Here is a 27,013-nt window from a genome sequence, read left to right as displayed (position 1 = left end):
CTGAGTCGATGCCGTGCGCATTGTGTAACCTGCATATCGGTTTGAAATAAACATCAATTATTCTTCCGTGCCGACTCTGTCTTTTCCCCAACTTTCATCCCTTTCGAACCACTCCTCCTTGGTGTTGCATTTGCTCTGTCAGTCAGTGTATATAAAATAAGAGTTTTGTCTGTACATTGCTCAAAATTGAAAAAAGGATGGTATTTCTGTATCAGTCAAGTCCATAGTAACAAGGAAATGCACTTTTTAATTGTCTGTCTGTCTGTCTGTCTGTCTGTCTGTCTGTCTGTCTGTCTGTCTGTCTGTCTGTCTGTCTGTCTGTCTGTCTGTCTGTCTGTCTGTCTGTCTGTCTGTCTGTCTGTCTGTACACGCATCACGAGAAAACGGTTGAAGAGAATTTAATGAAAATTGGTATGTAAAGTCCGGGAATAAGTCGCTATAATCTAGGCCATAAGTAATCTTTTTCACGCTAAGACAAATGGTAGTTTAGGGGAAGACCTAAAATTTAATTCTCAAATATTTATGTTATTAGTGGTCCTATCTTAATGAAAATCGGTATGTAAAATTCTAGAATAAGTCGCACAATATAAACTATAAATAATAGCCTATTATTCACTCTGAAAGAAATGGTAGTTTAGGGGAAGTCCTAAATATTTTTTTTGCAAATATTTATGTTATTAGTAGTTCTATCTTAATTAAAATAGGTATGCAAAGTTGACAAATAAGTCGCTGCAATCTACGCCATAAATTATCTTATTCACGATGAGAGAAACGGTAGTTTAGGGGAAGGCCTAAAATTTAATTCTAAAATATTTGTTATTAGTTGTCCTTCGCAAATAAAATTGGTATGCAAAGTCGAGGAATAAGTTGCTACAATCTAGGCGATAAATAAATTTATTCACGCTGATCGAAATGGTAGTTTAGGCCCAAAATTTAATTCTCGAATATTTGTGTTATTAGTGGTCTTAGTACAAATACTATATAAATAAAGTTACATTTCTGATCATATGCATATTTTGAATGTACCGGCTATGATAACAGAGATATTCATGAATATGGATTTTTGTTGCTAAGATCACATCAGCGCCGTCACGGGAAAATGGGTAAACAGAATTTAATGAAAATCGGTATGTAAACTCGGGGAATAAGGAACTACAGTCTACGCTATAATTAATTTTTTTTACTATTGGCTTTACGTCGCATCAACACAGATATGTCTTATGGCGACGATGGGACAGGAAAGGGCTGGGAGTGGGAAGGAAGCGGCCGTGGCCCTAATTAAGGTACAGCCTCAGTATTTGCCTGGTGTGAAAATGGGAAACCACGGAAAACCATCTTCAGGGCTGCCGACAGTGGGGTTCGAACCCACGATCTCCCGAATAATAATTCATTTTATAAGATGGCCTAATATTACAGAGTCGAAAGAAAACTGAATGTGAAGGCCTACAATACCGAAAGCTCATAACATTGATCAACAATAACATTACATTGACCATTGCTTGTTGTGATTTGTTTTGTGTCTCTGTTGCCATTCATCTCCGATATACTGCTGTATACCGAGCTTTGTTTTTAATTTGCTCTACGTCGCGCCGACACAGATAGGACTCATGGCGACGATGGGATGCGAAAAGTCTAGGAGTGGGAAGGAAGCAGCCCTGACTTTAATTACGTTACAACCCAGCATTTTCCTGGTGTGAAAATGGGAGACCACGGAAAACCATCTTCAGGGCTGTCGACAGTGGAGTTCGAACCGACTACCTCCCGGATCCAAGCTCACAGCTATGCGCCACTAACCACACAGCCAACTCACCTGGTCGTACCGAGTATAACAGCCTGCCTGAAAATTGGCGGGATGTAGCTCGGGAGTTAGATAAATTTCTGATACTACTGATACGTAACAAACTGGTTCATCATAGCATTCGAGCTATTCAATTCCTACTCTGAGGCACTGACTGGAACGAGCAGTGTGCATATTTAACGGAATAATGGCAGAGAAGTGTTCACGGCTGTCTGCGGTCTGGTCATTGCAGCACTGGAACTTTGGACTGTTAGATCGGCACCATAGTACTGTTCGTTAAAAGTGAGAAAATGTGCGGTTTATTAATTTGATCGAGTATTTTATATAACATTGCTTTTAATCGCTACATTCCTTCTGACGACTTCAGGTAGGAAAACCACAAAGGCAGTCTTTCTGGGAATCCCGTAGCGAAGCACGGGTACATCAGCTCGTTACAATATAAATTATATCACTATAAACATACCTGTAAATACACACTAATATACAAAGAATGACGTTTCGTTCTACAGGAACATCCTCAGATTTTATCAAATCACTTAAAATATGCTTATATATGTACAGTATTGTTTACGTTGTGTAAACTTGTTAATGATAGAGAGTTTAGTGACAACATCAACCAGTACCGGGCGTGGTGGCCGTGCGCGAAGAGGCGCGCGGCTGTGAGCTTGCATCCGGGAGATAGTAGGTTCGAGTCCCATTATCGGCAGCCCTGAAAATGGTTTTCCGTGGTTTCCCATTTTCACTCCAGGTAAATGCTGGGGCTGTACCTTAATTAAGGCCACGGCCGCTTCTATCCAACTCCTAGGCCTTTCCTACCCCATCGTCGCCATAAGACCAATCTGTGTCGGTGTGACGTAAAGCCCCTAGCAAAAAAAAAACATCAACCAGTAATGACAAAAATAAATAAATATACAAGTATTAATATAATTGAAAACTTACGTACTTATCTAGACTGCCGATGCTAAGTCCGTTGTCACCAAACACTACATCATTTAATTTTATATTATATTTTTATTTTATTTTATTTTTTATATTTTATGTTTATATTTTTATTTTATATTAATTATAGAGCACGGATTTCTAAGCACTACAGTTGATTAAGCGAGCAGGAAGTGGTGTTCACATAAGTTCACATAATTAATATATTTTATAATTCGTGCTTCGACAGATTAAAATCCTTATATTAGCTGAGACGATAATGAAAAAAGAATGGCTTTCTTCTTAACAAATCAACATAACCAGCATAGTGTCCTGGGTAGCATTCTTTTTGCCATATCTTTATTGATACCCTCTCCCAAAATCCATGTGAAATCCTTCTCTTAGCGGTTGATTGTAAAATATTCAAGCAAGTCAGTACTCTCACAGATACACTCTACTTGGGAAAAGCACTTGATTCACTGTCACGTTGCTGTACTACATGGGGTCTTAAACCTCATCCCACAGTGTTCCACCATTTCGTTCTCACTTCGTAAATCTCCATAATTTCACGAATATTGCCAACTGAATTAACCTATTTCAATTTTTGATAGTCGAAAAGGCTTGGAAGTGTATTTCGACAGGAAATTTTGTTTTTCTTACGCATAAACAGGGTCACGTCACGTGCTATGTCACTCCTTTAGTTTACTCTACATGACATCGCAGATATAAACGCCCTCACCCTACGTTTTCTGTATCTTACAAATTGTCGAATACGCCCGGTCCATTTCTTCTCCCTCAAATCTCTGCTACCTTGACACTGTACATTCTCTGTTCTGTGCAATCGTCACAGCCAGGGTCGCCGTCTGTCGTAACTTGTGAAATTATGTTTAGAACGATTTCTGATGAATTGTTAAATACTACATTAATACGACTAAAGGTAAGCTGTTATTCGATAATTTGGCTCAAATATGACCTAACTCTAAACTAAGATCAAATTTCCGTTTACATGAGCGATAAAACTGTTTCATTGTGTTCATGAGTGTCAGAAACGTGCTTAAATTAATGTAGGTACACAAAATACGTACATGGAAAAATAAGCCAGGGTTAAAATATGACATATCACACAAATCCGAGCCCTAAGAATTACAGCTTGAACTAGTGCATAGGACATTCTTCCGAAAGGTTTACCTCTAAATTAATATGCATTACTAATGAACATAATTAAGAACATGAAATATACACATTTTGAGCAATATGGTGCCATATTAGCCAAGATCAGGTCATCTAGATGATTCAGTATATCTCATATCTGAATTGACCAGTAGGTATACTTATAGAATATTTCATGGTGTGATTTTTATGTCCAGTACTCTATAGTGTTTTCAGATGCACGATCAACCAGTCAATACTGATCTGCATTTAGAGCAGTCGCCCAGGGGGATGATTCCCTATCTGTTGTTTTCCTAGCCTTTTCTTAAATGATTGCAAACAAATTGGAAATTTATTGAATATCTTCCTTGGTAAGATTCCAATCGCTAACTCCCCTTCCTCTTGAATTCCAACTTTATATTCATATTGTGAACCTTCCTACTTTTAAAGGACCGATGACCTTCGATGTTAGGCCCCTTTAAACAACAGGCATCATCATAATCCTACCTTCAAAGACACCACTCAAAATTATTCGTCTACTAATGTCATTCCACGCCCTCCCTCCGCTGACAGCTCAGAACATACAACTTAGCCGGGTAGCTCGTCTTCTTTCCCTCAAGTCTTCCCAGCCCAAACTTTGAAATTTTTTAGTAACGCTACTCATTTGTCGGAAATAACGCAGAAGAAATCGAGCTGTTTTCTTTGGATTTTTTCCTGTTCTTGAATAAAGTAATCTTGGTGAGGGTTCTATACACAGAAACCATACTCTAGTTGAGTTCTTACCAGAGACTTACATGACCTCTCCTTTACACCCTTCCTACAACCTCCAAACACGCTTTATTTACAATCGCATTTATGTGATAACCTCAATGAAGATCTAATAATAATATAATAATGTTATTTGCTTTACGTCCCACTAAATACTTTTTAAGGTCTTCGGAGCAATGAAGATCTTCCCTTATCTTAACACCTACATATTTACAATTATTACCAAAAGGAACTTTCACACCATCAATGCAGTAATTAAAACTGAGAGGAATTTTCCTATTTGAGAAACTTACAACCTGACTTTTAACCCCGTTTATCATCATATCATTGCCTGCTGTCCATCTCACAATATTATCGATTTCATTTTGCAGTTGCTCACAATCTTGTAACTTATTTATTACTCTACAAAGAATAACATCATCTGCAAAAAGCCTTATCTCTGATTCAATTTCTTTACTCATATCATTTATATATATATCAGAAAACATAAATGTCCAATAATACTGCCTTGAGGAATTCCCCTCTTAATTATTACAGGGTCGGATAAAGCTTCGCCTACTCTAATTTTCTGAGATCTAATTTCTAGAAATATAGCAACCAATTCAGTCACTCTTTTGTCTAGTCCGAATGCACTCATTTTGCCAGTAGTCTCCCATGATCCTTCCTGTCAAATGCTTTAGACAGGTCAATCGCGATACAGTCCATTTGACCTCCTGAATCCAGGATATCTGACATATCTTGCTGGAATCCTACAAGTTGAGCTTCAGTGGAATAACCTTCCTGAAACCGAACTGCCTTCTATCGAACCAGTTATTACGTTCTCAAACATGTCTAATATAATCAGAAAGAATGCCTTCCAAAAGCTTACATGCAACGGGTGTCAAACTTAAAGGCTGTAATTTTCAGATTTATGTCTATCACCCTTTCCTTTATACACAGGGACTACCATAGCAACTCTCCATTCATCTGGTATTGCTCCTCCATGCAAACAATAATCAAATAAGTACTTCAGATATGGTACTATATCCCAACCCATTGCCTTTAGTATATCACCAGAAATCTTATCAATTCCAGCCGCTTTTCTAGTTTTCGAATTTTTGTACCTTATTGAAAATGTCATTGTCATCATATGTAAATTTTAATACTGCTTTAGCGTTAGTCATTCGTAGTCATTCATTACTATTCATTACAATGCTTTATTATTTAATTAGAAAATAGATTACAATATTGCGGTATTTCAAATGTGTATAGTATCCGACCGTGGTTCAAATCTAGGCAAATTCATATGATAGTTTTAAAATTAACATCCCTTTGGTTCCGATTCTAGGTAAAACTGGACATCACGTAGCTATAACAACGGCATCAGCAGTCACATAAAACTACAAGCTTAGTTCTGTAGTTATCTTCTACCCCCTGGTAGAACGCTTTGCGTTGGAACAGGCGCGATGCACCACACAGCACACTTCCTATCTGATTTACAATATTGACAGTAAGTCCATGGTAGGGCACCTTCAAGGCCAGGAAAGCACAGTGTCATTTATATCGTTGGAAGCTTGATAGAATGTACGTTTGTATGCATGGTATAAGTTGCTAATGGATTTTTTCCACAAAACGGCCGTAAATTTACCTTTGAATAGCGCAATTATTACTTACCGCTGAATAGGAAATTAATCTATAAAATAATGGAATTATATTTCACAAAGCAGTCGTCCTCCGAATTCGCATAATGTTTGAAGTAGACATCTAACTCGGACTATGAGCAACGAATATAGAACTAGTAACCGTATTCATCACAAAAGTTCACTCCATATAAATTAAATGCAAACTCGTTCGGTGTGAGAAAGCATAGAGAATGATCATACATTTATAGCGGTATCATCAAGACAGGAAACACGTCGTAGATGGTTTACTATTATATTGACTTAGGCGGAGTGTTCGTGATCGATAAAGTGACTAGGTCTTCATTCGCTGCTCATAGTGCAAGTTAAAAATTTGCTTGGATCATGTTGTAAACTCAGATGCTGATCAATTTCGGAAATGCAAGTTCTAGGTCCCATAGATCATCCTGCTCTTCAGAAGCAAATGTTTTCGTGCAATCCTAAGCTAAATTTTCCATCGATCTCCTATGGACGTTTTCTACTAGCAGCTCAGATTCTGCATGCAAACTAGACGTTGTGTGGCGCTTTAATGGGTACCAACAATACTGAAGTGGGGTAGCTTCCCCGTTAGCCGGATGGATTTGCACATATATTTGACGCACTGGCTTTTGAGCCCAAATTACTGGGTTCGATCCCGCCTCATACCCATCGCATTTCATTGTGTTCAAATATGCATCCCCGTGTTGGTAGATTTACCAGCATGAAAATTAGTTCATGCAGAATAAAATCCGGCACCTCAACGTCCACCGAAAAAGCGTAAAAAATGATTACGCGGACATGAAACTAGTAACCAATAACATTATTGTTCCTTGTCACAGTGGATGTCACATGGCTGTGCGAGGTTTAGGGCCCTCCGGAAATAGAAAGAGTCTTAATTCGTAAACAATTGTTAAGTGGAGTGGTAGTACTCACCAGGTTTACAGTAATCGGAGGGAAGGCTGAGGCGAATGGCTGAGCGGCTGGGTGCTCCGCGGGCTGGATATTCCCCGCCACACTCGCCAGCGGTGGAGGAGGCATGGCCCAGCCGAGTCCTGCCTGAAGCTCCGGGACTCTCCGAGGCGTCGTTGCAGACGGCGCAGCGCACGGTGGACGATGGTTCTGAGCCCAAGGAGATGGAGGCACGATGGAAGACAAGCGAGAAGGTATCCGTTGGTAAGGAGCGGCACATCCTAGTCCCACAGGTAGGCTACTCAGGTTGAAAACAGGTTTCTGGTAACTATTAACACATAATGAACTCGCTTCTTTAGAAGTGAATAAATTGCGACCTGCTAAACCGTCCTTTATGTAAGGGGGATACAGTATGTTATTAGCTTTAGATTGACTCAACATAACATGACTTCTAAGATCCTTGCTCAACTGTTCACTGTAGTCAGGTACGATCTCGGACATGTAATAGCCGGTAAGCTTCAAGGAGGAAGAATGGTTTGGAAAGAAGCCATTAGGTCTTCCGTAGTTAGTAACGACCTGTCCATTGTACTGAGCCAAGTGTGCTATTGGTCTTAAAGAAGGCATTGGTCTCACTACATGAACTCCTCTTGGTGGAGAGATGGCTTCTTGGTGTGATGGGGAGCTCTTGAACGGCTTTGTATCCTGTGTGTAACCAGAGTTACTTCCGTAAAATTCTTCCGCGTTACTCTTTAAGCTACTAAAGTCATTCACCGACGTCGGAATTTTCAAACTGCACCCATCTGGAGTTCGTTGAGCGTGAAACAATTGCGATCTTTCTTTATCCTCCGAACTGCATTCAAATGGTTTGTCGTTGCCCCTACAAGGAGAGTACCGATCTGGAAAATTACCACTCTCTGAACTTTTTGTGTCTTTTCGGAAAGGTTTACTGTCACTACTTTCATTTGTTGCTGATAGTTGTCTTCTCTCTGCTTCTCTATTTTGAGCTTGTCCAGTCAACCTGACGTCTAGAGGAAAGTGTGAGTCGTTAGGTTTATTATCTAAGTCCTTCACACCTCTTTCATGTCTGGTCCCTCCTGCATCGGGGATATTTGAAAATTGCGTACTCCCAGAGTAAGAGAATGCACTGCCTATTAGTGGCTCTCGTTGAGTATCACTTGCAGGGTGGTAAGGTGAGGATTTCGTAGTAGCTTCTTCAAAGTGGCTGCTGGTTCTACTGGTATGAAAGCCCATCTTAGAGTCGCATTCAGTTGGCTGCAGCAGTGAACTAACATTAAAACCCTGCCTTCTATTATCGTTTTGAACTATTCTTCGATTACTAACCAAGTGTCTCTGCGATAAGTTACTACTTTCACTACAATCTTCACCACTGGAATGTGACAGTCTTTTCGAATTAGAACTTACCTCAGGACTATTAACACTTTCATTCTTATCTACATAAGCAGTTTTATCTTTACGGTTGTATGCTTCCTCACTTGGTTTTGAAACGGGTGTCATTGTCCGAGTAAATTTTGGAGAAGATTTTATTTCATTGGAAGTCAGGTCTTTTTGAGTAATAGTATTGTCTACTGGGGACATTTTAAAGTTATGAATCACATTTGGACTTCCCCTTGTCGGATTTTGTGACAGTATCTTTACTTCATCATCGTCGTCACAGATTTCTAATCTAGAAGATGGCATCTGGTTTTTAACATCTTTCACCTCTCTTGATGTTTCATTCAACTTCGGATGCAATACACCAACAGTTTTATCACTAGACGACAGTCTGGTAATCGTAAGAGATGTAGGGGAGCTAGTTCTAGAATAATCAATCGACTGAAGCTGTTCACCTTTCTCATGGTAACTACCGATGCAGTGAGAAAAACCTGATGACAATGACTCTGAGTTTAGGGAACTACTGACTAACTTATTACTTTTGGAAACATCGTCACATGATAGATATTTTTCTCTCATACAACATTGATACCTATATGAACAACACCCCTTCACTTTGGTTGTAGCAGACCGAATAACTTTGCACTCTGTTGATAGATCTTCACTTCGGCTCAACGGACTACTCGGTGACTGGACACTTTTCGGTGTGTCGTGTTCATTTGACTGTGCAGTGTACTCCTGGATGTGGACTTTTCCCAACACGTGCTCGGTCCGAGCGAGAACCTTGACATCCAGAGTTTCTGCAGCACGTAGTAAGGAAGTGAGGCGATCCTGGGGCACCACCACGGAGCCCGTGTACATGAACTCCAGCAGGGACTGCATATCCTCGTAGAGTATTTCGTGCAGAATGATCGTCACGTGGTCCGTGCCGGGATGGTCCAGCAGCACCCTCTGAAATGAAATCATAACAGCAATGGTTAGTATCGTATTCTAGACAGGCAGTTATAAACCTCTAACTGCTACAATAGGGACTCTAGGGAAATTCATTTTTACCTATGCCAGAATGTATATGATAGGACTGGGCTGCACTTCCGTGTAGTCTCCTAGCCCTCACTAGGCTTGCAGCCTGAAACATTCCTGGAAGTATGTCTGCGTTTTTTTTAAATAATAGTGTTTGTTTCCCTAGGACCTATAGTTCAGCTTTCTTTTCAACATCATTATTACTTTCAATTTTACACCAGATTGCAGAAATATACATCTGGAAGACATTATAGATGCTATAGCTGAACCACTGGACAGTGATATTGGAGACATAAGTGGTAATGACAGGAACCTGTTAGTGTAGCGAACGTTATACTCAAAGGGTCGAATTTTCTGATGATGACTGTGATGGCGGACAACCCGCTGAAAATTATTTCTATGGAAGGAACGGATTCAAGTAGACAAAGGCTCCCAGAGGAGTGGAAGAACATAAGCCTGTATCACTTCTTAAATTCTGATATATACGATGTATAAACAAAAAGAATGTTAAATCTCTCATAATACATGCCTGAGTATATGTTTTTATACTGAAGTTAAACCTTTTGTTTACATATTTGAAGAACTATCTATTCTCAGCTTAAACGTAAAAAAACAATTGTATAACTAAATATTTGTAGTGGGTAAAAGCAGTTGTGTGCAGGTATGGATTTTATATTTGATGTTTTATGTTTTTCATGTCATTGCATAATGTATAGGAGATAACGTGAAGTAATGAACGCAGTTTTTCAGCTGTAAACATAAACCTATATTAGAAATACAGTGTTTCAGTCTTACATCTGCACTAAAGAAATGGGCCAAGTGTACCAGTTAGGGCTAAAAAGTGTTCATTTATTTCGTACCACAGTATTGCATATATCCATTACGAAATGAACGAATGAAATAAAGTATTTGTAAAGAAAAACACTGACATCTTAATTTTCAAATTAAATTTAATTAATCCCATTGATTCGCTAATGACCCATTGTTTTCTCTCATTCTTTCCTTCCTTGTTTGGCTACAAAATACTAATTTTACTGAGATTTGTAAGCACAGGTGCACGTGCATCGTATGAAAATATTTTCTGGGAAGCTGAATCTCTGGGAGTAGGAAATTCTGGAGACAGTGACTCCCCTAATGACATGTTGTGATCTGCCAAATGTTCTAACCTTCAAAACTTGTCTACATGCCTCCAACAATGTAAATAAAATTAATTTTCATGAAAATAATTCTCTAAAATGGAATAAGGGCGTAACTTCAAAATAAAACTCTGACGACAATGTCCAAAATTTATAAATATTTTTGATGTACATATTATAAATTAATCAAGATCGCAGTTAAATATAATATTAAAAAATTCTGTATTTCTGAGAAAAGTGTTTGATGCTATAATTCTTTATAATAATTTATCTCAAAAATGTGTTTTTTGAGTTACGCCCTTCTTTCATCCATGTCTTCAATTGCTGGTCATTAACAGTTGGTGATTATCACGAATGTGCTACTGTTGCATTAAATCTCTATTGTTAGTGCTCCAACCGCAAACAGATTGCAGAGTTGAACTCTTCAGCACCAGGTGAGTTGGCCGTGCGATTAGGTGTGAGCAGCTGTGAGCTTTCACTCGGAAGATAGTGGGTTCGAAACCCACTCTCGGCAGCCCTGAAGATGATTTTCCATGGTTTCCCATTTTCAGACCCGGAAAATGCTCGAGTTGTACCATAAAGCCACGGCCGCTTTCTTACGATTCCTAGGCCTTTCCTATCCTATTGTCGCTATAAGACCTATCTGTGATTTATATTTACGACTAACTTCTATCTGTCCCAGCATAATGAGTCACTAACAGATATGGGGTCCACGATAATGTAAGCACAAAATGTAATATTGATATTTTCCCTACTGACAAAATGACAGGTAACAATTAGAAATATATTACCTACTCAATATGGTATATGTATATACAATGAAATCGTCTTTCTATCTGGACTGTATGAATATTAACCTGATACTTGGTTTTCATATTCGGACAGCACTAATTGAGGCCTATGTTGGGGGGGTGTATTCTGCCCGAAGGCAGATCCGAACCTCCGCAGAGGTGAGCCTGAGCCGGAGTTTACGTACGGTAGAGTGGCCAGTTCCTTTCCGTTCCTCCATCCCCTTACCCCCCACCAACAGCGCGTGGCAACCCAACCAAATCTTGACCACGCCCAATGTTGCTTAACTTCGGAGATCACACGGGATTCGGTGTTTCAACACGGCTACGGCCGTTTGTTACAGCATCATGGGAAGATTGATTGGTACATTTCCTTGAACGTTGGTATTTAAGTTTGGGCTAAGGGTAAGTAGGACGTTATATCGATGCTATTCAAAATAATTCAGCTGGAGGAGTTGCAGTTCGATGTTCTCTTATCTCTCTGACAGTTGATTTTACAGGAATATTGGTCATGGCATACTTTCTTTAGAATCGTATTTACGAAATATTTATTCGGTACTGTTTTTGATACAGTGAAAAGTAAGGGAAATACCAGTGCTCAATGTGTGAAAGTTTAAGTCCGAGTGATATCGGTGACTGAAGTGCATACGTTGTAGTGAGTAACCCCGAAAAGTCACTTAGGATTAACTCTTCGAAGATCAACCAAATAACGTATTATCCACACACTTTATCTTGGTGCATTTGTGTACGGGGTGAGAAGTAAGGAGGGAGCTGTCCCGGTATCGATAGTGCTGCCTGGTGTTGCCAACTGAATGAAAATGAAATCTGAATTGAATCGAGAATATGATCGATCGATATGAAATTTCTAAACCGTTATCATCTTAAGCCAACAACTATGTCACATACACATTATATTACATTATAAAACATTTCTCAATGCGAATCTTGTTCCTAGCATGAATTATATACGTTGGCTTTGTTGTGTAAACAACAACAGTACTAGTACGTAAAGTGTACGCCAGATGTCGCACAACGATGCTTAAGCGATTCATACTTTGTGTTTCAAAGGTTGCCAGTACGAATCTCGAAGATCGCCGAGATCGACCGATTCAGCACTAGGGTGTAAATGCACCTAGATAAAGTGTGCGGATAATAGTAAAGGCTTTCTACATCCGTTTGTATGATTTGAATATTAACCTTATTCTTAGGAAATGTATACTAGAATTTTGCGAACTGTGTGAAAGGGAAGGAATACAGAGTGGAGGAGGGAACTCATAGGGATTCATTTTCATCATGTCCCCCGTATTCATCTCCAGCTGTTTACGTTTGTGGCACTTTTCTATCTTCCTCCTCTCCCCTTCCAATATTATTGTAATTCTGTTCCATTCCACGTCCCATCTACTTCATACTGGTCGAGATTAAGAGTAATCATCTTCCTGTGAGTCTCCGTTGCTCTTTCTCTCAAGATCAGCTTCCATCAACTGTTTCCGTATTCTTCCCTCCTCCATTCTCTCTTGACATGTCCTAACCATTTTACACTCCTTTTCTCAATTCTGCCATTCAACGTTTCTACTACAATTCCCTTTCTGACATATTGTCCCGTTTATAATACCACTACATTACATTTGTTTGCCGAATCTCGAAAGATTGGAATATAGCGTTTCTGAATGGGTTTAATGTAGAGAAGCATTTCGTAGTCATCAGGTGGAAATATTATTAGGCACTTGGAAGACATCACGAGCTAACGATTGCAGGCATCTTAAAGACCACATAGGCTTAAGTACCATGAGATAAGAATGACATAGATTAACCATTTTTAGTCTAATTAATTGCATTCTGACTAGAAAAGTGTAATTATGCTCATGCTAAATGACTATCCTGTTAAATATTAGTACAATAGCTAGAAACTGCAAGTATTATTATGATGATGATGATGATGATGATGATGATTATTATTATTATTATTATTATTATTATTATTATTATTATTATTATTATTATTATTATTATTATTATTATTATACAAGAGTACACGCATACTTTACATTCAAAAAGCTGATGTACACGATGTCCTTTTGTAATAACGATGGTTAGAGAGTGGCTGGTCCACTGTGGGAAAAATGATGTACTTGATAATGTAGTGCCTGAAGACAATAGGTTCCTCTCCTCTGCTGACAGTAGTCATTTGATACCTACAAGGCTCACGGTATCCTGAGCTGTCATCATGAATACGGAAGCTCAGAACGTGGTCACGCGAACTCTTTCCATTAGCTCATTCTGACAGTATCTGGCTGCCCTGCCAGCCACACTGCCACAGTCACACGCCTCAGGCCAAGTGGAACTTCTGACTCCACCGCTTTCAAATGAACACACTTCAGGGCTATATGCAAAGTACTTTTTTGTGAACAAACTTTTCTTTACGACTTCTCATTAACATGCTTCGTCTTACTACAGCTCGAGTTATTTATAGTGCTGGTTCTGTATTTCAAAGTCTTTTTTTGCAAAGTAGACATTGGGAGCCTGCTGCTGTAACTCAGGAATGTAGATCGTAAGATACTGATCTTGAGATGGAACTGATTCAGGTTGAAAAATATGACTTGATGTTTTCTTTCCATTTCATCATTGCTTCAAAGCTTCTGATCACAAAAAGGAAAACAAACCAAATAAGGTTGTAGTTTTAAGTAACCGTCGATATCGTGATGTGTTATTACAGGCACGGAGTCCGCCTCGTTGGCTGAACGGTCAGCGTACCGGCCCTCGGTTCAGAGGGCCCGGGTTCGATTCCCGGCCGTGTCGGGGATTTTAACCTTAACTGGTTAATTCCAATGGCACGAGGCCTGGGTGTATGCGTTGTCTTCATCATAATTTAATCCTCATCACGACGCGCAGGTCGCCTACGGGAGTCAAATAGAAAGACCTGCACCTGGCGAGCCGAACCCGTCCTGGGATATCCCGGCACTAAAAGCCATACGACATTTCATTTTCATAGGCACGGAACCACCAGTTTTACATGGAATCCGAAACACAGGGGTGTGAACTTTCATGAAAAATTTCATATTCATTGGCTAGGACTTGAACCATGGCCACCTCGGTGAGAAGTCAGTGACAGCGGTACTCGGCTGTCACACCATTTTCACAAATAGGTAATATTTAGCGATATTTAAGTCATCGTTTCCCAGCACAGACAGTGTGACAGATGTTTCTGTACTGTACTACTATTGTATTTACACAGAGATGCAGATCTTGAGGTAAATATAAGGAAAGGAATGAATATGATGAATGAAAGACTACCATTACAAGCTTCTCAGAAAAGGAGGAACAGTTTCGAAGTCACTGCGAATGTATTTAATAACTTCGGAATTGTAAAATCACGTCATTCTGGTTTGAATATAATTTACTGCAGTAGGTTGCATGACTTACAATCTCAAGATCTGAACTGATTAAATATCTATGCTCCTTTTTACAAAGAAAGTTGGGTCACGGCCTAGGATAAGATAATTTCCGGATACTTATTGGACTGAAAGCGGAATAACCCGGTACTAGTTCATAGTCAAGGAGACGACGGCGGTATTTTGTGCCTACTGTCGTAGACTGTATTATGACGGACACAGATACAGGAAAAGGTATTATTATTATTATTATTATTATTATTATTATTATTATTATTGTACCGCTTTCCCCACACCTGTGGGTTCACGGGTGCGAACTGTATGGTTCCCCACTTTCACACCAGGCAAATACTGGGTGCTGTCCTTTAATTAAGGCAACAGTCGCTTCCTTCCTATTCATACCCCTTTACTCTCCCATCGTCGCCACAAGACCTATCTGTGCCGGTATGACATATAGCAAATAGGAAAGTAATCGGAAGAAGCCACAGTGACTGTACGGAACATGCTAGTCTTTGTTTAACCCTTGACATACTATTATTTCGCTTGAGAAAGCCCCAATGATTGCGATTATTTATTCACGTGTTAAGTTATGAATTTCACAATCAACAAGATTTGAGTTACGTTTTCATTTCTTCCTTTTAACAGAAGTATTTTAGCTTCATGAAATGTTTTCCTCATCTGGTTATTCGTTTTCGAATCCCGAGAACGACGTCATTTTGATTGTATCGACATAGAATCACAATAAATACTCAACGCGTTATCAGGTATTTCATAGTCGCCATCTTCTCCACTATCATAAAGAAATAAAACAATATTTATATATCTCACTCACCATCACATTATTATTTCCTTAAATCCTGATACAATTCCACGATCGAGGAATAAAAAAGAACTTTCATAAACACAACTTGTACTTCAGCTAAATGGTCATCGGATATTAATGAGGTCTATAAGAGCGCCAGTGTTACCAGCAAAAGTGAAATTAATTTACAATATAACTATTGTCTTAAATATATAATATAATCCATTTTCGATTTAAATGCATTATAGTGGTCAAATGCTAATTATAGTAAAATTGGTTGAAGTTTATTAATGTTTGTCTTAAGTCCGCGATAATCCACCGAACGGTAATTTTTGAACTTTTCACCATTGTGTAGAGCATTTATGTAAAAAAAATATAAGTGTATGAAACACTAATCTAAGAGTTTCCTAAAGGGAACTCAGCAGTGGCGATTTTAGTGAAGGAAGTCAAGGTGAAGACCATCGCCGAGCGCTATCTTGGCTTACGATGCATAAACCGTCAACAATTGACCACAAATTATCCTAAGTGTAGAAGAATTATTCTTCTTAATCTGTGTACCCTCCAGCGTTGCTTTCTCCCTCGGACTCAGCGAGTGATTCACCTCCATCGCCTCAAGAGCAGTGTCCTGGAGCGTGAGACTTTGGGTCGGGGGACAGAACTGGGGAGAATGACCAGTACCTCGCCCAGGCTACCTCACGTGCTATACTGAACGGGGGCATTGTCTGGGATAGGAAGATTGGAAGGGATAGACAAGAAAGAGGGAAGGAAGCGGCCGTGGCATTAAGTTAGGTACCATCCCGGCATTTGCATGGAGGAAACCACGGTAAACAACTTCGAGGATGGCTGAGGAGGGAAACGAACCCCCCCCCCCCTCTCTACTCCCGAGGCTGAGTGGACTCCGTTCCAGCCCTCGTACCACTTTTCAAATTTCGTGTCAGAGCCGGAAATCGAACCCGGGCATGCGGGGCTGGCAGCTAGTCACACTAACTACTACACCACAGAGCTGGACGTAGAGGAATTGATGAGTATAAATATGTCTACAAACAGGCCGTGATGATAATATATACATATTTGTAACAGGTAACTCTTAATAAGCGTTCTTATGCTCTAGCTTTGAGTAAGGAATCAATCTTAAATTAAAAATAATATTTTGAGATCAATCAGCTTATCCTTATCAAAATTCATTGTATATTGAACTCCATAATCTTATCAAGATAAAAATATCCTTTACAATAAATAATTTACGCGAATTTGTGAAGAGCAGGAGTAGATTAAATATCGCATGGGGAGAAAGCAGCGAGCTTACAAGTAAGCGGTCGTAACGGCTTTGAGAAACTGTCGCACTGAGTTCCGTATAAGAACAGGATGTCTATAAATTAGGTAACTTTTCCTTATAGTAATAATAATGTTATTTGCTTTATGTCCCACTAACTAATTTCACTGTTTTCGGAGACGCCGAGGTGTCAGAAATTTGTTCCGCAGGATTTATTTTACTTGCCAGTAAATCTACCGATGCGCGGCAGACGTATTTGAGCACTTTCAGAAATAGCACCGGACTGAGCTAGAATCGAACTTGCCAAGTTGGGGTCAGAAGGGCAGTGCCTTAACCATCTGAGCCACATAGTTCGCCGAACTTTTCCTGAAATCGATTGTATCTGAAGTTTGCGTACATAATGAGATCCTGTCCCAATTACAACAGAATTTACTTGTGCATTCCTTTCCAACACAGTCACTGGTTTCGGATGACATGTGCCCCATCAGTGTCTCTGCATAATTCCCTTCTACCTACGGTTGCACGAAATACACTTAGGAGAAGCTGTGGTGTGATTGGTGATGCTGCATTACGAATTCTAACTTTCAGCATACCTTTTCGGGGGTAGTTCTTGGGTTTAACAAATCCCCACACTAAAATATCTAATATCCCGCAGACTACGGCTTCTTCGACCTATCCACCCGATGAGAACTCTTTATTCAAATAATCCTTAACCATGAAAGGGTAGTGACGAGGGGCATCGTTCTGTTGGAAAACGAGAGTGCCTACGAAACGTCTTGTTCTAATTGTGGCTGCAGAAATTCTGTCAGTGGATCCAAATTAGTGACCCTATTAATGGCATTGTCTTGGAAAAATAAGGTCCACAGATCTTTTTCTGTGTGATTCTCAACCTCCAACTAGTCTTTGAGCTGTCTCTGATGTGCGTAGTCATGTCCTTCGTGTCGTCTCCGAAGTCACGAGTCTTTAAACTCACGAATATCAAAATTCACGAATTCCAAGAAGAGTAGAAGGTTTCATTACCTGGGCCGTTCTCAAAACTCACGAACCGGGCCAGTTCTTCTTTGAATAGATAAATGCCAACCCTACCCACTTAACGACTGAACACATTTGAAAATGTAATTGTGCAAAAAACTCCATTGTTAGCGCTAGCCGGAACTGCGTGCCCTCTTGTAATTGGCATCTCTCTCATCAAGAGGTGGGTCTGTCGTATAACCTCGCACAAAGTATAAGTGACAGGAGGCTGAGCAACTCGCGGACATCAGGGGCATACTGGTGGCTGTTTCACTTAAAACACTATTGTCACTTGCAATTATAACCTTACTGGCAAACGCGGATGCCAGTCTTTTATGACAAAACAGTACTGTTTCGCCCGACTTATTTTCTCTCCACTTATAAAACATTTAACCGTTATACATTAAATTTAGTTTACCCTTTTGCGAAGTTTTGATTTCCATGATGTGCACTGCTCTATGACACAAAGCAGAATAAATGAGTAACGATCAGAATTTGGTCAGTGGTAGGATGGTAATTCCTGTTAACAATACATGGGATATTCCACTCTAAAAGTAGGGACAAACATGGGTTGATAGCTGCAGTCGCGGAAGTGCGGCAGCTATCCAGTATTCGGAAGATAGTGGGTTCGATCCCCACTGTCAACAACCCTGAAGATGGTTTTCTGTGGTTTCCCATTTTCACACCAGGCAAATGCTGGGGTTGTACCTTAAATAAGGCCACGACCACTCCCTTCCCACTTCTAGCCATTTCCTTTTCCACCGTCGCCATAAGGCCTATCTGTGTCGGTGCGACGTAAAGCCACTTGAAAAGAAAATCATGGGTTGAAGCGCAGCGTGAGTCACCGCGCACCTCACCGCTCCTGTGGTCATCGCAGGCAGCTGCTGTCCAGATTCATGAATTTTTGAGATTCCTCAGAATGGGTTTTTTTTGTTTTTTTGTTTTTGTTTTTTGCAGATCTATGCCTATTGCGGTGCGTTACGCAAGGTTCTCTTCATACAAGTGCTGTAAATTCTTTCCAATGAATCTTCAAGACGAATTTCATCACATTGATATGGGAATGTGTAAGAGGACGTACAGATTAAAGACTCTCGTATACCTACAACGCCAGCTTCGATTTGCAAAGGCAACATGTTCAGCAATGGTCAACATTGTAGCTGGTAACAATCGTGTTAAAAAAGGAAAAAAAAGAAAAACAAAACAGAAATTAATTCGTACCTAATAATAATTTCGTGTGGCTATTTCTAGCCGAGTGCAGCCCTTGTAAAGCAGACCCTCCGATGAGGGTGGACGGCATCTGCCCTGTGTAGGTAGCAGAGTGTTATTGTGGTGGAGGATTGTGTTATGTGTGGTGTGTGACTTGCAGGGATGTTAGGGACAGCACAAACGCCCATCACCCGGGCCATTGGAATAAACTAATGAAGGTTAAAATCACCGACCTGGCCGGGAATCGAACCCGGTACGCTATGAACCGAAGGCCAGTACGCTGACCATTCAGCCAATCAGTCGGACAATTCGTAGGTCAGCTGAAAATTATAATAACTTATTTTCATACACCCTTTATATCAGGATGAAAAACTGCTAATTTCGTTTACAGCGATATCTTATCGGGCCTATAGCTCATTTTCTTCATATTCCTATTTTCTCTTCTCATTGCTGTCCCCACTATTGTACATAATGTAATATCTATTTATTTTTTACTTACTATACCGTCACTTATGTGTCATATCTGTATTTATCTTACCGTGCCTAGCTATAAGTTTTTCGTTTTACTTTCAATTTTTAATTTTCCTCGTCATTTTTGCCTTTATGTTTTGTTGTTAATCATTGTGTCTCTACAGTTATTTTGTTACTTTTTAATTTTCTTCGGCTACTTATGTCATTTGATGGGATTTTCCTCATTGTTCTTCCAATTATTTTTTTATGTTTGCCTTGTACTACTCCATTGTAAACATATTTTTCATTGCGGAACTCTGTAATTCGGCTTCTCGCTATTTTAGTTTCCCAATAAATAAATAAATAAATAAATAAATAAAGAAAAGAAAGAAAGAAAGAAAGAAATTCAAAAATGATGACGTACGAAGTCAGGAATCGCTAGTGATAAACAAAAGAATGTTAGTCATGATACTGTCAAGTTACGGTACCTAAACTGATTGCTAGCCTCTATTTGGAAATGACATCGAGGTTGGATAACTTGCCGCATTGAGAAACAATAGTGACATAACACTGTGGTATCTTAATCAGTTTATCTCATATATGTTGCAAAACAGGACAAGATATACATAGAATAACTACATGTGGAAGTGCAGGCAGGTCACGTTCTACGCTGTGATTCCTGTTTGTCTACAGCAGAGCGTGGAACAGAGACATGTCACATAAAAGACTTAATGTCTCCAGTTTCTCTATTACGATGCTGTACTTGGACACTTTCCCGCTTGCAACTACTATGCCTCATAATTAATAGGCCTTACTTATAGGCATTATTTTCCGTAAGATTTCACACGCCTCCCAGTTACGTATGGATATGGAGTTCATCGGAACAATTGTCGTTGAAAATGTAATTGTGCAAAAAAGCCCATTGTTAGCGCTAGCCGGAACTGCGTGCCCTCTTGTAATTGGCATCTCTCATCAAACTTTGAAATGACGTATGGCTTTTAGTGCCAGGATATCCCAGGACGGGTTCGGCTCGCCAGGTGCAGGTCTTTCTATCTGTCCCCCGTAGGCGACCTGCGCGTCGTGATGAGGATGAAATAATGATGAAGACAACACATACACCCAGCTCCCGTGTCATTGGAATTAACCACGTAAGCTTAAAATCCCCGACCCGGCCGGAAATCGAACCCGGGACCCTCTGAACCGAAGGCCAGTACACTGACCATTCAGCCAACTCCGCTTTGTCCAGCACAAATTTCACAAGGAGTGACCGTGATTTGAACCACGGAACCCAGCAGTGAGAGGCCGGCGCGCTGCCGCTTGAGCCACGGAGGCTTCATCCTTAAATACATTGTGAGTAAATACGTCATGCAAACATACGTTCCTGCAATGTGTACGGTAAGGTTTATTTTCCTATACAAATCAACATAGGAAAATTAATTCATCAGAAAGTGTTCTGATGAACTGCATATCATTGTGTGGCTGGGAGGCGTGACCAGTCTTATGGGAAATAATGGATAGGAAGAACATAAGAATAGATTTTTCAATTATTTTACATATTAGTGATATTTTTGAACATTGTAATTAGGATTCCCGGCCAGTTATGTTCGCAGTAAATAAATATTCAAATGCTTATTTAGGTTTGAAGTACGAGAGATAATTTAATGACCTAATCCATAGGTACATATAGTAGGTGTCTTTCTACCTAGACCCTGACACAGACTGTCTCATACCATGTCATGTCATGGAGGTAGGATCACTGCCAACCATGAACAATAAAGTGCTCAAGTATCATGTAAATTGCAGATTTTTTCTCTTTCTGGTATTTCCTGACTAAGTCTTCTCTTTATCAACATGTTCTTCATAAATGACAATAATCCCCTCAGCTTAGGTCAAGAAACCGGGAATATCACATCGTAATGAATTCATAACACGTTACGTGTATAGCTTGAAGCCTTTTAACTGGCTAGCCTGTATTTTAAGACCTGTTGCCCGCTTTCTCGCTACTTGCAATGCCTAGTATTAATATTAATGAGAGGCTTGGGCTCTAGTGTTATTATTTTTTCTTCAAATATATATATACATAGAGAGAGAGAGAGAGAGAGAGAGAGAGAGAGAAAAGCGTACCGAGCGCACTTTGACAGGCCAATTTTTATTAAATCTCCTAAAGAATATACTTGATGGCCTTACGATTTCTATGGAAGCGTTTAAAGTTACCAGCTCTTAATCTTTCCAACAGTAGGACATGATGAGGGACACGGGTGCTTTTCTTTTAATTATACAGTTAGAATCTCTCAAGAGAGCACTGTCAAATGTCAAAATTGTCCAAATTGATGAGTTGGTGGTCTGTTTAATCTCAGATTGTCCGCCGACGTTGCAAATTGGATAAACGTTGTTAAAAGTCAGGTTGTGAGTTTCACAAATAGGAAAAGTCCTCTCAGTTTTAATTACTGCATTGATGGGGTGAAAGTTCCTTTTGGGGATCATTGTAAGTATCTAGGTGTTGATATAAGGAAATATCTTCATAGGGGTAATCACATAAATGGGATTGTAAATAAACAGATCTCTGCACATGGTTATGAGGGTATTTAGTGGTTGTAATAACGATGTAAATGAGAGGGCATATAAGTCTCTGGTAAGACCCCAACTAGAGCATGGTTCCAGTGTATGGGACTCTCACCAGGATTACCTGATTCAAGAACTGGAAAACATAAAGAAAAATCAGCTCGATTTGTTCTGAGTGATTTCCGACAAAAGAGTAGCTTAAGAAAAATGTTGCAAAGTTTGGGCTTGGAAGAATTGCGAGAAATAAGACGAGCTGCTCGACTGTTTGGTATGTTCTGAGCTGTCAGCGGAGAGATGGCGTGGAATGACATTAGTAGATGAATAAGTTTGAGTGGCGTCTTTAAAAGTAGGGAAGATCACAATATGAAGATAAAGTTGGAATTCAAGAGGACAAACTGGGGTAAATATTAATTGATAGAAAGGGGAGTTAGGGATTGGAATAACTTACTAAGGGAGATGTTCAATAAAAATTGCAATTTCTTTGAAATCATTTAAGAAAAGGCTAGGAAAGCAACAGATAGGGAATCTGCCACCTGGGCGACTGCCCTAAATGCAGATCAGTATTGATTGAATTTATAACAATTCTACTCGTACATTTCATGTGAATAATTGGTGGTGATTTGTCCATCGGGACTGAATTATCATCTTTAAACTTATATTCAAAAATTCTCTCCCTCTCATCGATATTTTTATAGAAATAGAAGTGGATTATCCAGCAAATAAAATATTTATTGGATTTACATCACACCGACAGGTTTATGTGGTGACGATGGTATAGGGCAGAGCCAGGACTGGAAATGGAATAACCGTGGCCGGAATTAAGCATTTTCCTGGTGCGAAAATGGTAAACCACGGAAAAGCATCTTCAAGGCTTCCGACAGTGTGTTGGAACCAACCGTCTCCCGAATACAAGCTTGGAGCTACAGAACCCGATCCGCGTGCATAGGAAATAGAAACACACACATAACGCACCTGCTAACCCACAAGGGTGCGGGAAAGGAAGTCTTTGAAGCAACTCTCATTTGCATCAAGGAGAATCCAGTCTCCAATTATTACCTTGAACCTTGTCCGAATCCTTGGCTGAATGATCAGCAGACTGGCCTTCGGTTCACGGGGTCCTGGGTTCGATTCCCGACTGAGTTGGTGATTTTAACCATCATTGGTCAATTGCAAAGGCTCGAGGGATGGGTGTTTATACTGTCCCCAACATCTCTGCAACTCACACACCACACATTAACCACCACCATAATAATACGCAGTTAACTACACATGGCAGATGCCGCCCACACTCATCGGAGGGTCTGCCTTACAAGGGCTGCACCCGGCTAGAAATAGACACACGAAGTTATTATACTTTGAACCTATATTTACAGGAAACTTTGAATGATCGAGTGATAACCACTTCAACGAATAGCGAAATATTTCCTAGAACCTCGTTCGGGCATTCAGCACGATTGAAATGATACCATGCTACCATATTAAAATTCTAGGAAACACTTAATGAAGGTCTCCCAAATTTGTAATACTGTACTTATCTTCACGAGCAGAGTGAAACCACATCCAAGAATATTCAACCCATCTTTAACGCATGGTAGAATTGGGCATCGAACATAGAGCCTTTCAGACAACATCTCGTGAATCTAACACCTAATTTCAAAAATATTAATTGTTAGTTCGTCGCTGTTCGGGCAAAGGTTATATCTCACAATGCTCTTCCCCTCCATTGCTTTCTTTATGACCGAGCTCGATAGCTGCAGTCGCTTAAGTGCGGCCAGTATCCAGTAATCGGGAGATAGTGGGTTCGAACCCCACTGTCGGCAGCCCTGAAGATGGTTTTCCGTGGTTTCCCATTTTCACACCAGGCAAATGCCGGGGCTGTACCTTAACTAAGCCCACGGCCGCTTCCTTCCACTTCCTAGGCCTTTCCTCTCCCATCGTCGCCATAAGACATATCTGTGTCGGTGCGACGTAAAACAAAATAGCAAAAAAAATTGTAGCTTTCCTTATGGCAGGTCACGCCTCCTAGCCACATATGGATATTTAGTCCTTCAGAACAATATTCGTTGTGTTCATTTTAATTTGCTTACAAGTAAAGGAAAATAAACCTTATCGTACCGCACTCTAGGAATGTATGTTTGCATGACTTATTTGCGTACTCCTACAGTATAACGTACTTAGGTTCATTTTTCTTTACATTTTAGCATACGAAAATGAACACAACGAAAATTGTTCTGATGGACTGCATATCAAGATGTGCCTGGGAGCTGTAACCAGTCTTAACGGAAATAATGGACAGGAAGAGCATTGTGAGATACCTTTTGCCCGAACAGCGACGAATTGTCCCTTCAATTGCTATACAGTCTGGGATTACTAGCCACAGATTCAGTACTTCAGGATACAGCATTAGAATAAAATATCTACAAACATGGCAGTAAACAGCTCTATTAACACACACAATTCACACCTTGAAATTTAAAAGAGTTTATTTACTTGCCATCCTGTCGGGCTCAGTCCGGTGATGTTTGAAGGTGCTCAAATACGTCAGCCTCATGTCGAATTTACTGGCATGTTAAAGAGCTCCTGCGGGACAAGACTTCGGCATTTCAGCTTCTACGAATGCCGTAAAATGTCAGAACTCCTTCAGTTATTCCTCTGGTTATTATTAAGGGAGGATGGCTGCACAGTTGTATTTTCTCTTAAAACACAAACCACTACTACCACCACTAAACAACGCCATACAGTAGACATATCTTGTGAACTAAATATTATAGGTGCGTTTTAACGTGTCCGACTCCATGGCTAAATGTTTAGCGTTCTGGCTTTTGCCCACATGGTTCCTGGGTTCGATTCCCGGCAGGGTCGGTAATTTTAACCATCAATGATTAATTTCGTTGGCCCAGGGGCTGGGTATATGTGTTGTGTTGATCAACATTTCATCCTCATCACGACGCGCAGATTGCCTACGGGAGTCAAATCAAAAGACCTGCACCTGGTGAGCCCAACATGTCCTCGGACACTCCCGGCATTAAAAGCCATACGCCATTTCATTTTCATTTCAACGTGTTGCACACTCACACCCCGCTTAACAAATTGCAGTATGCATAGCTTTATAAAAATGTTGGAGTTACAAATCTGTCACCCTTCCAGTTGGCCGAGAAGGTTTGACCTGCTGTATAATACCTGTCGAACAAGAACACAAGAATGTTGAGTTACAGCTGCGAGTTGACGGCTTCGCACCAGGAAGCTAATAGCTGACCTTTTATGGCTAACCTTCTCTCACTACAGGTTCCCTCAAAGGCACGAACCTCGCATGTCACGTTTGGACGGGTCATTCATCTTCATCAATCCAAATGCAGATGCTGACTCTGATAGAAAACGAACGTACTGCCCCCACTTACGTAATTTTCAATAGAAATTTAAGAACAATGTCTCAGGGAAATTCGCGGTTATCTGTACCAAATATTGCTGAATGCTGCATAACTGAATTACATTGCATGCACTGTGCACGGTGCAAAGAAGGACTTCGCTTGGTTGACCAGAGTGCAGACCCCCACTCCTTAATTTGGAGCAATAGCGCTACCTCTCTCTTTCCCCGCGCCTGTCTCGCTCGTTCTTACTGTCTCCCTCTTCCTCACTTGCTCCGCAGCGCTAAAAATCCGAACCGAGTTGAGCCGAGCTTAGACGAGTAGCCCAGAGAGGAAGCGTTGGTCCGAGCCGAGCCGAGTGGGACCGATGCACTGTGCACAACAACTCTGCGCCTCAGTTTGCATGCGTGAGACTTTGGGCGTTTGAGAGGCCCTGTGATAGACCATCAAAATACTTGCAGTAGATATAATTAAAGAAACAACGATTTCTTCCATATCAGCAACAACTTTCTTCGCAAACTACTTTCTTGTTTTTTTACATGTGAGGTTTATTGTTCTTAAACTATATAGTGTTTCATTTCTTCATGTGTTCAAAGCTGATAAAAATCCTTCGCTCTAACAATAAAATATAAGTCGTAATTTCATAATAAAGAAAGAGCAATTTTAACGATTATTTCCTGTCATATAAAATACATCTACACTTGTCACTACCAATTGTACCAATAAATAAAATATAGAAGATTATATTAACGTCAACTAGCACTCCGAGTTAGGTGAACGACAGCTGAAACTAGGACATATCGTTGCTGTGCGAGCAAAACCTCGTATCCAACAATTGCTCTTCTGAAGGATCATTTTCATTAAGACTGTTCACGCTTCCCAGTCACATATGCATATATCCAGTCCATCAGAACCATTTTCGTTGCACTAATTTTCCTTATTTATGTGTAAAGTAAAATGAATCTTACTATACCGCACTGTACATTAGTAAGACGTATTTACTCACTCCTACAGTATAATGTAATTAATGTTAAGGAAGACTTCTCCCGGTCGGTTTTGAAACATTCCTGAAGTGCCGGGCTGAGTGGCTCAGACGGTTAAGGCGCTGGCCTTCTGACCCCAACTTGGCAGATTCGATCCTGGCTCAGTCCGGTGGTATTTGAAGGTGCTCAAATACGACAGCCTCGTGTCGGTAGATTTACTGGAACGTAAAAGAACTCCTGCGGGACTAAATTCTGGCACCTCGGCGTCTCCGAAGACCGTAAAAGTAGTTAGTGGGACGTAAAGCAAATAACATTATTATTTACCATTCCTGAAGAATTCCCGTTTTTTCTTTTTTTTTTACATTTACGCACTAGGTGTGTATTATGACAGTACTGAAATAAATTCAAACTACCGCCAGGAAGTAGTCGCTGTTGTGCCCATCTTACAGTAATTACT

At 40.1% G+C, this 27,013-nt stretch overlaps 1 protein-coding gene across 1 annotated transcript in view; it reads right to left on the bottom strand.

The window, feature by feature from the left end:
• Nucleotides 1-27,013, bottom strand: part of LOC136866820 (uncharacterized) — a 107,952-nt gene that overhangs the window by 44,354 nt on the left and 36,585 nt on the right. The window contains exon 2 of the mRNA XM_067143952.2: nt 7,204-9,522. Coding sequence (XP_067000053.2) covers nt 7,204-9,522 — 2,319 coding nt within the window. The remainder of the gene's footprint in view (nt 1-7,203; nt 9,523-27,013) is intronic.

This window comes from Anabrus simplex, chromosome 1, assembly GCF_040414725.1.
Source record: "Anabrus simplex isolate iqAnaSimp1 chromosome 1, ASM4041472v1, whole genome shotgun sequence".
NCBI classification, from domain to species: Eukaryota; Metazoa; Arthropoda; class Insecta; order Orthoptera; family Tettigoniidae; genus Anabrus; species Anabrus simplex.
Note: the sequence above shows the minus strand (reverse complement) of the source record. Positions and strands in the feature narration are given on the sequence as shown.